General features: G+C 50.6%; 1 protein-coding gene across 1 annotated transcript; it reads right to left on the minus strand.

Annotated features, from left to right (window-relative positions):
- Nucleotides 1–2,261: 2,261 nt before the first annotated feature.
- Nucleotides 2,262–10,396, minus strand: LOC102438800 (pulmonary surfactant-associated protein D-like). The gene is given in 7 exon segments (XM_014449237.2): nt 2,262–2,760; nt 5,300–5,603; nt 5,605–5,648; nt 5,935–6,051; nt 6,293–6,394; nt 8,124–8,322; nt 10,362–10,396. Coding segments are annotated over 7 exon segments (1,149 nt in total). The 5' UTR covers nt 10,365–10,396; the 3' UTR covers nt 2,262–2,380.
- Nucleotides 10,397–13,402: the final 3,006 nt, after the last annotated feature.

The raw sequence follows: 13,402 nt of genomic DNA on the forward strand, positions 1-13,402 counted from the left end.
CTAAGAAAGGTTGAAACCGGAATTTCTGGAATACTTGCTTAGTCCTTGGCTTTTGTTGGCGTGTCTACAGATTCCAAATGAACCTCCTTACTGTTCTTGTGCTGGAGAGGGAACCAGACCCCGTGCTGAGGTGGATCTAAAGCTTCTCCCAGGACCTGGGTCTCCACATTCCTGCCCTTCAACCCCACAGGACACATCTTTCTTCACATTGAGTCAGTTATGCAATTTACCTCCACTTTCGTCAAAGAAATGGGTTGCCTTATGTCCTGGGTTGGAAAGTGGTCACTTTTAGAAGGACTGTTGGACCACCATGACCTTCCATGGGTCCCAATGGCCATACTGTGCTGTGGGGTCCACCTCAGGCCTAGTCTGTTGGGCCAGAGGTGGGCATCTGAGACAGGCAGATTCACTTCCACAGGAATTTTGACCTGATATCAAGCAAGGGTTTCTGATCTCGGTGTGACACATGACTCTGTGCTTGGGCAGCTGAGAGCCAGAAGCAGAAGAAGGTGGTGGGAGAAGGAGGAAGAGAGGTGAGGATGCACAGAGGCAGAAGCAGGGAGACCGCACAGCGCTGCTTGTGCACCCGCAGTCCTTGAGCCACCTCAGAACTCTTCATTCTTAGAAAAAATGCCTCCCTGGGCTTAAACCATATCCACTGCTTTTTCCTTTCTATTTGCAATGAAATACCTTTTTAAGCTCCCTGGCAGATGCTGTCCAGGTGTAACTTCTGAATTGAAGAGTATTTGCCCACTGCTGCATAACTGACATATTTCAGAAGCTGCCAGGACTTGGGGCTTTTTTTTTTCCAGTAATAGGAAAAAGGTCTCAGCAGAGAGACTGAGCTGTGTGCTGTTGGGAGATGTGGTTTACGTTTTTCCTTTTTTACCTATCAATAATCACTTTATTTATTTAAATTATTTTTCATTTTTAAATTAGAGGTGACATGCTGTGTGATATTAATTTCAGCTGTACATCCCAGTGGATAGTCATTACATAACTTACTAAGCCCTCTGCCTCCTCAACTAATTGATCATTCCCGTCAATCTCCTACCCATCTGACACCATGGGTATTAGATGTGGCTTTTTGCTTTCAGATCTGCTGTCCTACATCTGAGGTGTGGCTGCTGTGTTGGGAAGAGGGGTGTGGCCTCCGGTCCCTGGGAACAAAGGAGGGCTGGTTTCCTGTCTTGTTGCCTCTCCTATGAGCCTGGGCTTCATTCGGCTGTCATTCCAATTTCTTAAGCACAAGTGTCATTAAAATCAACTGGTATACAGAGGCCTTTGGCCTAAAAGTTGACAGGCCAGAAATATAAGGTTTGGGATCAGATGTCCTTTCTCGTGACCAAGTTGTAGCACTGACACACCTGGGGCCTTGAGCAAGTCTCTCCCCCACTCCCCACTCTCTGTGGGAGGAGGAGGAGGAACTGCCCAGCTGTCTCTGACCGGCCTGGGGGAAGAACCTCCTGGATGGAGGCCAGGGCAGGGCTGGGGGTGAACCTGAGCCTGGCTGGACCCTCTGTGCCTGAGATCTCGGCTGGAATGGGGATTGTGCAGGTGGGACTCCCTCCCATGAGCCGACAGGCAGTCACAATGACAGGGTAGAATGAGGTCCTGGTGTGCAGGGATGCGGAGGAGGCTACTCAACTGGGCCACACAGTCCTGCCAGGGAGGCAGATGACCTGCCAGGTCAGCCCACGGCGCTGTGCTCCTTCCGGGTCTCAGGCCTTGAAACAAGGAGCAGCCACTGGAACCGCCCAGCCCTGGGGCTCCAGCTGGCATTGGCCAAGGGGTCTGGGCCCCAGGAGGTCCTGGGCAGGCATGTAATGTGGGTGCCAGGGATCTGAGCCCTGGACAGAATGAGCTCATCCCTGGAGTGAGGGTGAGAAGTGAAGAGAACTGAGAGCTAAGGCTTGAGCAGGTCACCATTAAGTGGCCAAGCAGAGGAGGAGGGGCAAGCAAAAGAGGAAGATAAGGAACTGCCATAAGGGGACACCAAAGCAAGAGGAGGGAGTGACAGAGGAGGGAGAGACAGAGGAGGGAGTGACAGAGGAGGGAGTGACAGAGCAGGGAGTGACTAGCTGGGTTGACAGTTTGAGGAGGCAGAGGGCTGAGGAGGAGCCTTTGGATTTTGGGGACTAATTTTATCCCTTGCAGTTGGGAAAGCAGGCTGGCCCTTCTTCCTCTGACACAGCAGCCAGAAAGCCAGTTTCGTATTTTATTATGAGAGAGGAGTTCCATGGGAGCCCTTGGTGGGCCTCATCCCTCAGCTCTGTGCAGAAACCAGGTCACAGAACCCTCAGCTCTTCCTTGTCGTGTCAGCAGCACAGGGGTCTGGGCCAGGCCTCTGCACCATGGCTGCCCCACCCACCCCAAGGGCTCAGAACTCGCAGATCACAAGGCGCTTCGCTCCACAGGGCACATCGTTCCACTTGCCGTTGGCCATTATCTCCGCACAGTCCTCCCTGCCACTATCATCGTTGGGCTCCCCGGGGGCCCAGTTGGAATAGACCAGGGGCACCCCTTCTGGGTAGGTGAACCTGCCCTCCATCCAAAAGTCAGTCATGCTCAGGAATGCAGCTCCACTGTTCTCAGCCTCGACCAGCTGTTGCAAGGCATAGTTCTCAGCTGCAGAGCGTGGGGAGGGCAGCTGCCCCCCAGCCTGCGCGCACATTTGCTCTGCCTCCTGGAAACGTTTTACAAAGCCTGCTGTCTTGAAGACCTTCTGGCCAACATCTCGGCCGTTGGGGTAGAGCTCCACTAGGAGGAGAGGACAGTCAGGTTGGGGTTCTGGGGGCACCTTCCAACACTGAATGGATCTAAGACGTTTGTGTTCTAGCCAGAGCCCCGGGCCTCTGATATTGGGCGTCAGAGCACCAGGGAGAACAAAGGTGAGACCCCGGCTCCATGGTGCGCTCTGGGAGGCGGATCTGCCTGTCTAGTTACAGGTGAGAACACTGGGCTCAGAGAGGTTAAGTAAGAGGCTCAACTCCATGTGACCATCACATGCAGAGTTGGGGGCTCACTCTTATCTGATCTCACACTAGAGCTAAGATGTGCTCTTTCTGTTTCACCCCATGTTACATGGCAGAATCGGTTTCCCAATTACTGGGCGGGACTGGGAAGCTTTGGCATCGTGCAGCCTCTGAGAGCTGGAAATAAGGAAGGTGCTCCCTTTGATCTCACTGTGGACCCTGCATAACAGCAGGGCATGAGTCAATGACAAGGGGTTCGTGCTGGGTGTGGATGTGGAAAAGAAGAGGAGAGGGTGGGCCATCTGTGTGCGCCCAGTGCTGGCCTCTAGGTGTGCATGTGGGGGAGGCTGGAGAGCTGGGAGAGAGGACAAGGACAGCTGAGAGGTGTGCCTGGGCGTCAGGGGCAGGAGAGAGTCAGTGCTGGAGAGAGGCCTGTCTGGGAGTCAGAGGGCCAGGTATTCAGCCCCGCCTTGGCCATGACTGTCCAGGTGGACAAGGGAAAGTCACTTCCTTTTTCAGGGTTTCCAGTTCCTCATCTCTAAGATGGGAATACAATTTATAAAAGCATCACCTGTGTGACATTTAACTATATGTTTTCATTCCATCTCATTTTCTATCCCTTTGTTGTTGCTGTTGTTGTTATTGTGTGTGTGTGTGTGTGTGTGCTTTAATATTTTTTTAGTGATGTCAGAGAGGAAGGGAGAGGGAGACAGAGATAGGAACATCAATGATGACGGAGAATAATTGATTGGCTGCCTCTTGCACACCCCTCTTGGGAACCATGCCCATAGCCCAGGCACATGCTCTAACTAGGGATGGACCCATGATCTCCTGGTTCATAGGCAGACAATCAACCACTGGGCCACGCTGGCCGGGCTCATTTTCCATCCCTTTGACTTCTGGGTTCTTGCATAAAAGCCTTCAGGGCTCCTGAGAGGGCTGTGCTGCAGCCCCAAAGGGCTGGTGAGGAGCCCTGGCTGCACCCTGACCCACTGTGACCCTTCCACAAGGGTTCAGGAGGCAGACTCTCCACAGGCTCAGGAGGGCACCCGGAGCAGCCCTGGACAGGAGTTCCTCTGCCATTCACTACCTGCACCCGGGTGGGTCTGTGTGTGCATACACGAATATGGCCACGTGCCCATCTGGAGGCACATGGGAGCACTGAAGGCCCACCTGGTGTGTGTGAATATGGGTGTGTGCTCATGGGTGTAGATAACATGAGGTGAGTGATGGCATGTGTGTAATACACACAGGTGTGTCAGGTGTATACCATGAATTTTCCTTTGTTTGCATCAGTGTGCATGTGAGTGAGTAAGCACACATGCATGTTTGTGGAGAGAGGGAGACATACCAAATGCTTGAAACCTCACCCTTGGTACGTGGGTACTTAGTGGTTTTAGGTAGGTAGGAGCTAACTCCATGTCTCTCCCCTGTGTGCTCTCCTCCTTCAGAAACTCCTCTTTGGATCAATGAGATTTGCTGAATGATTTGAGCTCAAAGCTGACATGGGGAAAGCGGGGAGGAGGGGGGGAAATTAGGGACTGAGGTGGAGATGCCCACAGGCACAGGCACTGGGCTGTGCTGCTGGAGCCTCTGACTCCTCAGCACCCAGGTTGGGGGAGAGTCTCCACCATGAACACCCAGGGAGCAGCGGGAGAGCCCAGCACTGGCAGAGCCCAGAGGCAGCCTGCCCCCTGCCGGACCCAGGGCCTGTCTCAGGTGAGACTCTCAATGGCCACATGCCAAGGTCAGACCCTCACAGCCTTGATCCCAAGCACAGCATCCCAGCCCCAACTCTCAGGACAGTGTCTGGAGTCGCTGCTGCTGTGGGCTGGGCAGCATCATCTTGAGGGGTTTGCACACCTAGCCCCATAGAGATAAGAAATGCATCCTGGGTAGTGGGGTGTCCAGGGATAAGCACAGGTTAGCAGGAGGGAAGGCCTGACCTGCACTGGGCTTGGGGCATTGATCTGGCTCGGGTCACAGGTGGCTGTGATGTTGGAGGCTGGAGCCTGGTAGCCTTGACCATGCTGGCACCAACCCACTGAGCTGTTGTAGGGGCCACACCCTGCTCCGTGTCCCTTGAATTTGCTTCCAGCTCCTGGTCCATGTGGCTGCCCTGCTCTGCCCCACCTTATGCTTAGCCCCAGGTCCTGCCCCAGTCCCAGGTCCAGCCCATTGTCCAAACCCACTAGCATCCTAGAGCCCCCAATCCTAGAACCAGGCCTGCCTCAGGCCCGGCCAACTCCAAACCCAACACAGACCCTGCCTGGGGCCTGCCCTTGGCGACTGTCTCAGGTTCAAGTCCAGGTCCAGGAAATCACCTTTCTTATACTGAAGGAAGGCTCCCTGCAGGCGTCTTATCTGCCCCTGCAAGGCCTCTAGCTGCTGCCACAGAGCACTGATGTCTGCAGGAGAGAGAGGCACAGTGAAGACCAGTCCCTCACAGTCAGGAATTGGCTCAGAGTCCGGGTCCAAGGGAAGGGTGCTCAGTGACAGGGTTTCCTGGGGGAGAGGTAAGGAGCTGGACCTCAGGAAGCCCACAGCCACTGTCACAGCTGCCCCTGCAAATCCAGGGTCTCCACTCTCACCAGGGGCACCTTTCTCCCCTATGAGACCTGGGGGAGCGTCTTGTCCCTGCAGAGCCCTGCACGCCTGGGGCACCCACTTCTCCTGAGGAAGGTACAGATTAGGACAAAGGCTGCTGAGAGTGTCTGCAGGCTGGATGATTTCCTCACCTCCACGTAGAGAAGGGGAACTGGGGGACTGTGCACTCCACTGCCTGGGCTCCTCCAGATGTGCGGGCTTGGGGGGGGGGGGCGGTTCAGGGGCCACAGCAAGGCCTGCCAGTGGTGATGGCCTCGCTTCACTGGCACACTGAGCATCCTTAGTTCACATAATGGGTTGCCAACCTCATTCCTCCCTCTCCCTTCTGGACCTCCACACACCAACCTCCTACCTTTGGGTCCAGGCTCTCTTTTGGGGGTTGGTTTACCTTGGGGTCCTACATCCCTCTGTATTCTTGAGGGACCCTCTCTTCCAGCCGGCCCGCGCACACCTGCAGGTCCCGGAGGTCCTAGGCAAATGACCAGCCAGTCAGTGCATGGAGTCTTCTCAGAAGGGGGAGAGCGTGAGAAGGTGAGAGCAGTCATAGAGGTCAGAGAACAGCACCGTCCTACAGACGCCGCCCAGCAGTATTACCGCCTTCCCTGCGTGAACCCAGTGCCACCCCCAGGCCACCCTCCTTCCTGGGATGGGTATGTGCATCCTCCTGCATGGCCTAGTGGCAGGCATTGCAGTCCACGCCCACTGCTCACCACGTGGCCCCGAGTCTCCCTTAGGTCCAGGTTCTCCAGCAGAGCCATTGTCCCCTTTGGGGACATCCAGCATCTCCATTCGCCCTGTAGCTCCTGGTGAACCTGTAGCAGCAGAAGAAATGGGCATAAACCTGGCCCTGGGCCTAGGAGGCGCAGCACCTGCAGGTCAGCCCTGCATTCCTTCAGGTTCCACAGGTGTAGACATTCCACCTCCACACTCGTCAGTCCAGTGGTGACCCAGGAGACGGGTGTGCACATCCCCGTTTCACAGGTGAGGAAACAGGCCTGCCAGAGCTGGAGGGGTGGTTAAGCGAAGAACTGTCTGATTTCCATGAAGTGTACCTTCCCTGCCCCGAGGCTGAGGTTGGCACGGGGTCTGCCAGCTTTTATCCTGGATCATGGACTCCTTGCTTTCCCCTTCCTAGGACCAAACTTTATATCAGAAATGATCCCTGACATGAGTCACCAGGGAAATGCAAATCAAACCCAAGAGATATCATCTCACCCCTCCTAGAATGGCGACTATAAAAAACACAAAAGATCTCAAGTGTTGGTGAGGATGTGAAGAGGAAGAACTCCTATGCACTGTTGGTGGGATTGTAAATTGGTGCAGCCACTATGGGGACCAATATGCAGTTTCCTTAAGATATTAAAAAAATAATTTAGCCCTAACTGGTTTGGCTCAGTGGATAGAGCGTCGTCCTGTGGATTGAAGGTGCCCAGGTTCGATTCTGGTCAAGGGCATGTACCTTGGTTGTGGGCACATCCCCAGTAGTGGGTGTGCAGGAGGCAGCTGATACATGTTTCTCTCTCATCGATGTTTCTAACTCTCTATCCCTCTCCCTTCATCTCTGTAAAAAATCAATAAAAATATTTTTTTTAAAAAATAATAATTTTAAAAATAAATATGATCCAGCAATACCACATCTGGGTTATATCCAAAGGAAATAAAACACTAATTTGAAAACGTATCTCTACTCTCATGTTCATTGCAACATTTTTTACAGTAGCCAACAGATGGAAACAACCTAATAGTGTCCATAATGAATTAATGGATAAAAATGTCACACACACACTGTAATACTTAGGGACAAAAAAAATCATACCATTTGCCACAACATGAATGGATCTTGAAGTAATTATGCTAAGTGCCAGAAGTCATACAAATTAAGACAGATACAATATGATCTCACTTATATCTGGATTCTAAGAAACAAAATAAAGAACCTGAACTCATAAATGTGGAGATCAGATTATTGGTGGTTGCCTAAGATGGGAGCTGGGTGGTGGGAAAAACGGGTGAAGGTCAAAAGCTACAAACTTCCAGTTATAAAATATGAGCTCCCTTTCCTCCTCTCCGTAGTGCATTTAAGTAAATCCTTTTGATCAGGCCTGAGTGTGGGGCCACAGAACCTCATCTTTGCCAACCTCTAATGCAGTAGAATTTAGTTAAATATTTCACACACTGCACAGAAATCATTCAACCATAATGACCAACTATAAGTGCCGCAGCTTAGTTCCACCGGGCCCCAAAGACCAGGCATTTACCCACAATTTGCTCATTGTTCGGGTGAGAGGAATCAGAAGACCCTAGGGGAGGAATCCTGACGGTTAGGGGAGGGGAATAACACCTCGGGGCTCAGGACAGCCTGTCATTTGCCAACTGGTAGCACTGTGCTTTAGGTGGACTGAATGTCTAGGGGACTTCTTCCCAAGGAGGTGGGTTTCCATTTCCAGGGCTTCCACAGCAGAACATCCAGACTTGCTGAGTTGGTTACAATTCCAGTGCCCACCCATGCCCACCAGGACAAGCCCACGGTCCCAGCTCTACCTGGATCCCCCTTCTCGCCCCGGGGGCTGTCTCTCCCATCTTGTCCATCACGACCAGGCAGGCCATTCTCCACAGGGCTACACGTGACCAGGGTGCAGTTATCAATCAAAGGTTTCCGGGAAAGGGTCTTCACATTTGCTCCCCATGACCTTGGAGGCTGTGTGAGCAGGACCAGCATGGAGAGGAGAAGAAGCATGGCCTTCAGGGGTGGACACAAAGAAAAAGGACATGGTGTTGGTTTCAGAACACGGGTTAGTGCTTAGCCCAGCACACGGAATTCAGAGAGGCACTTTCCTACCACCTCGCTCCTTCTGTGGGATTAGGAGCAGCAGGACTCCGAAAGCAATTTAGGACAAGGCGGCCATACAGTCTGGCCTGGGAGGGCATGAGTTACTCAGCTGAACGCTGACATGGGTTATCAGCAACATCTACCTCTTCTCAGATGCCCCATTTTGTCCCTTCTAGTGACTTCCCTTTCACTGCCATCGGCACGACTAGGATGAGAACTCCTCACTGAGGCCACCTGTCACATCAGGAAGGACTCATGAAGTGTCTTTGGGCAGGACAGTTCCCCTATTTGAACCTCCGTCTCCCTGTCTGTATCAGTAAGATGGCTGGGCAATCCCATTTCCTGTCACTTGTAGCCTTGGATGGACCAGCACTGGTAGTTTCAGTGCTTGTCTGGAGAGAGCCAGAATGCTCAGTGGCATCTGTCCTAACACAAGATGGGTACATGGCTACATGTTTGCCAGGTGGTCTGCCATTCCTGGACTAGACACTGTCTCCATGAAGAAAGTTCGAGATGGAACTCAGAAAAAGTTCTAGGAATAGCTGATAGACCCGGGGACGCCTAGAGTGCTACCCCTCCACCTGGGATGAATGGGGAGAGGGGCCTGGTGGAGGAGGGCATGTGAGGTGAGCTCCCTCAGAGAAAGGGGGGTTTTAGTTGGAGAAAAAGCAGATGTTCAATAGGGTGTCCACTGACATGTGAGAGGGACTCCTCAGCTAAGAGAGTTCAGGTTGGGTCCAGAGCCTGGTCACTCCCAATGGTGGGCTTCTTTCCTCTTGAGAGAAACCTTAAAGTTAGGAGCCAGGAAAGCACACATGGGAGTACAGAGGCTGAGAACAAGCCTCAGGGACAGAGCAAAGGAGAAGGGATCGCCAGGCAGCCTGAGGGGGAGGCAGTGGAGGGCCTTCCTGGCCACAGAAGTGCTTTCTTCTCCACCTGCTGGTGGTTCTGGGCTGTGGAGGACCCTGTTGGCACCAGTTCTTTCTCATTCTGAGTTTACCACTTCCTCGGGCACCATGGGAGTCTCTAAACACCAGGCAAGCTCAAGGCCAGCAGAGTGGCACTTGCTGGGGCAGAGGCTCGGCCACAAGCACCAAAGGCTCCAGCCAGAGCCAGGGCATTGCCCCCTGGTGTGCAGCTGCCACATTAAGGGCCCTGTGCCCACATCTGGGGAAGAATGAAAAGCGACAGGCATTTTGCCCAAAAGCTCAAGATGGCACAGAGGGCACCACAGCTCATTGTAGCAGAAAGGGGCCTGGGGAGGAGCCCCCTCACAGGGTTGGGGACCTAGGACTTGGATGAGGCCTCCTCCCTGGGCCTATAGAGGTATTGGGCAGAGCCACATCCCCTTAAACCAACATAGTGTTCACTTTATGCCTCAATGTCAGACTAAAGTATTATTGAAAAATGACGCCTCTAAAAATTAATTGGAAATCAGTAACTTGTCCAGTGGGTGTATTTTTAGAGCAAAATATGAGCTAACAGAAAATCATGTTTATCCGGGTCCAACAGGCAGTTGGTACCAGGATGGACTTTGACACCAGGCCTGAGAAGGCCGGGGCTGTTTCTCCTCCACCACCTTCTTTTCTGAAGAAATCAGGGATGGAGAGAGCCAAGTGAGAAGTTGAAATTGCATTCCCAACTGAGGCTTCCTGACAATGGCATCTGGGGTCCGGGTGGGTGTCATATCCCACTCACCCACCGTCCCCCAGCCCAGAAGGCTAATCTCCCACTGAGCAAAGGAAGCAGAGTGAGGGGCAGAAGAATGGTCCTTCTTCCCCCACTATGCTGCCCTCTCATACCCACACCCACACCCAAACCTCCCAGAGCAGAAGAGCTACATAGACCCTGTCTTCCTCAACACCAGTGCATTAGAGCACCCCAAATGGGCAGGGGGACATTCACTGGGCACAAAGGAAACAAAAAGACAGTCCCTCAGTGACACTCACCATTGCTTCCTCCAGGGTCAGGGTCTCCAGGCAAATGAGCGTTTCCTTGGCCCACAGGCACAGGCTATTTATGCTGAACCACCAGGTGTTGGTCTTCTAAGAACACTTTTGGACAATTTTCTTCCCTGTTGACTCACTCTCACCCCCACCTGGGTTCTGGAAACTTTCCCAGCACCACACACATGTCACCTCAGAGTTTACAGAGCACATTCAGTGGATGACCTCATCTGCACTTCACTGAGCCCTGTGAGTTCATCGGCATCATCAATGTCTGGGTTTTACAGATTTCCACGAATCTGAGTTCCAGAGAAGACCAAAGACAGGGAAGCAGAGTGAGAGGCAGATGAGAAAGCAAGTTGCACAATAATCTACAACTATTGCAGAAGCATATGCATTTGCATATTTCAAGAGCATGGCTTGTTGTACCAACTTCTCTTTGTCCTTCACCTCAACATTACTACCCAGATAGTGGGAAAGAGCTGGGAGCTTCTTGGCATTTCTGGGCAGGGGTGGAGGAGCTAGAGGGGTTGCAGAGGCTGCAGCATTCTGTGAGGACAGTGGCAGGGGAGCTGCCACCTGCAGGGGTCACTCCTTAGCTTCCTGGTGTAGATGTTGGAGAGCCCCCATTTGCTTTTTATGGGATGGATGTCCTTACATCCTTGCCTTCATCTCTCCACTTCCATAGCTGGTGTTTCCTCTGTGTATTGCTTTAGGAAGCAGTTTGGACCCCTGAGCTGCTGATACACTATTGCGGGCGTCCCCCAGGAAACTCTCACTTCCAGTGGCCATGGGGCAGTTGCCTGACCTACTGCTGTTGCTGTCATCTCTGCTCCCTTCTAGATCCCTGTGACTTCACCTCTTGCATCAAGCCTTTGCCTAGGTCCACACAGCAGCTGCCCAATTCCTGCAATGTTCTCCTTTGGCCACTCCATTGGTGGTGCCGGCTGCTCCTGGGTGTTGTTGCTGCTGTGGCATCTCCTTGTGTGTTGAAGAGGCTATAATGCCAGTTTCCTCGGCTGGTAGGAAAGGCTCTTGTTTCCCATAATGCAAGTTTTTTGAAGCAGGATCCCATAGTAGAGCCACTTGTGCCCAAATGATAAAACTCTTTCATTATTAACATCCCCATCCTAGGATGCTCGTGTGCCTCCCAGAGATCTGCATCAACATGGAGGCTGAACTGAACCATTGCTCTCCACTCCCCACAGAGCCTACCTGACAAGTCTGATCCTGGTTGCTACACAAACTCCTATTTACGGTGACTTTTATTTCAGAAGCCCTATATGTTTTCTCTGTTTGCAACTTAGCTTCTGTTAACTGCTACCTCCTAGCCTATTAAGTACTCCCTCTCAATGCCCTGGGATCCCATTATAACACAGAGTATAGTGTTTCCTTCATCTAACTCCACATTAAAACAGAGTCTAATTTTATTTATGATCCAACCCAGACACTTCTGTTACAATGATATCCTTTGCCTTCCTCAGTTACACCAACACAGGTGAGAAGTGTCAGATCTGAAATGATGATCACAATGGCTTTCATGAATAATAACCAGTCAGAAATGAAGTTGCCTGTAGTCCCATAGCTGACATCAAAAATACACTGAAAAAAAATTTAAAATAGGCTGGAAGAAGCAGAGGAGAGAATCAGTGATTTAAAGGACAATGTAAGAAAAACAGTCAGAGAAACAACAAAAAAAATTTTTTTAAAGAAAAACACAGGATAGTGTAAGGGAACTTTGGTACAACATGAAGCGTAACAATACACACAAATAGGGGTACCAGAGGGAGAGGAGAGTGAGCAAGGGAGAAAGAACCTGTCTGAAGAAAGACTGAAAGGAAACTTCCTAACCTGGAGAAGGAAAATGTCATACAAGTTCAGAAAGTCCCAATAAACATGAAGACAAAGAGACCCACATCAAGATACAACACTATTAAAATGGCAAACTTTAAAGACAAAGACAGAATCTTATGGGCAGCAAAAGAAAGTCAGTTACCTACAATTGAGCTCCCATAAAGCTGTCAGTTGATTTCTCAACAGAAACACTATAAGCCAGAAGTGAATGGCACAAAGTATTCAAAGTCATGAAAAGCAAGGATCTGAATCCAAGACTACTCTAGCCAGCAAAGCTATCATTCACAATTGAAGGTGAAATAAATAGCTTCCCAGACACACACACAAAAAACACACACAAAAGCTAAAGACTTTATTGCCACCGAACCAGCATTGCAAGAAATGCTAAAGAGACTGTTATAAGAAGAAAAAGAGAGCCCTAACCAGTTTGGCTTAGTGGATAGAGCGTTGGCCTGTGGACTCAAGGGTCCCAGGTTCGATTCCGGTCAAGGGCATGTACCTTGGTTGTGGGCACATCCCCAGTGGGGAGTGTGTAGGAGGCAGCTGATCGATGTTTCTCTCTCATCGATGTTTCTAACTCTCTATCCCTCTCCCTTCCTCTCTTTAAAAAATCGATAAAATATATTTTAAAAAATAAAAAAAGAAAAGAAAGAGAGAGAAGGGAGGGAACATAGGCATAAAGACTAAAAATGGCCATCAAAAAACATGCAAAAAATAAAAATATAGCACCAGATGGCTTCACTAGTAAATTCCACCAAATATTCGAAAATTTGATGCCTATTCTTCTGAAAATCTTCCAAAATATTTAAGAAGAGGCAATACTTCCTAACACATTTTATAAGGCCAACCTAGCCCTCATACCAAAACCAGGCAAGAATAACACAGAAAAAGAAAACTACAGACCAATATCACTGACAAATGAAGATGCAATAATCCTAAACAAAATACTAGGCAATGGAATGCAATGATACATTTTAAAAAATAATACATCGTGATTAAGTGGGGTTCATTCTAAGGGCAGAAGGAAAACTCAGCCAGCATATACAATCAATCAGGGTAACACACCACAGTTATAAAATAAAAGATAAAAAGTCATATGATCTTATCAATAGATGCAGAAAAAGCATTTGATAAGATACAACATGCAGTGATGATTAAAATACTCAATAAAATGGGTCTTAAAGGAAAGT

This window comes from Myotis lucifugus, unplaced genomic scaffold (assembly GCF_000147115.1).
Source record: "Myotis lucifugus unplaced genomic scaffold, Myoluc2.0 scaffold_1080, whole genome shotgun sequence".
Classification (NCBI taxonomy): domain Eukaryota; kingdom Metazoa; phylum Chordata; class Mammalia; order Chiroptera; family Vespertilionidae; genus Myotis; species Myotis lucifugus.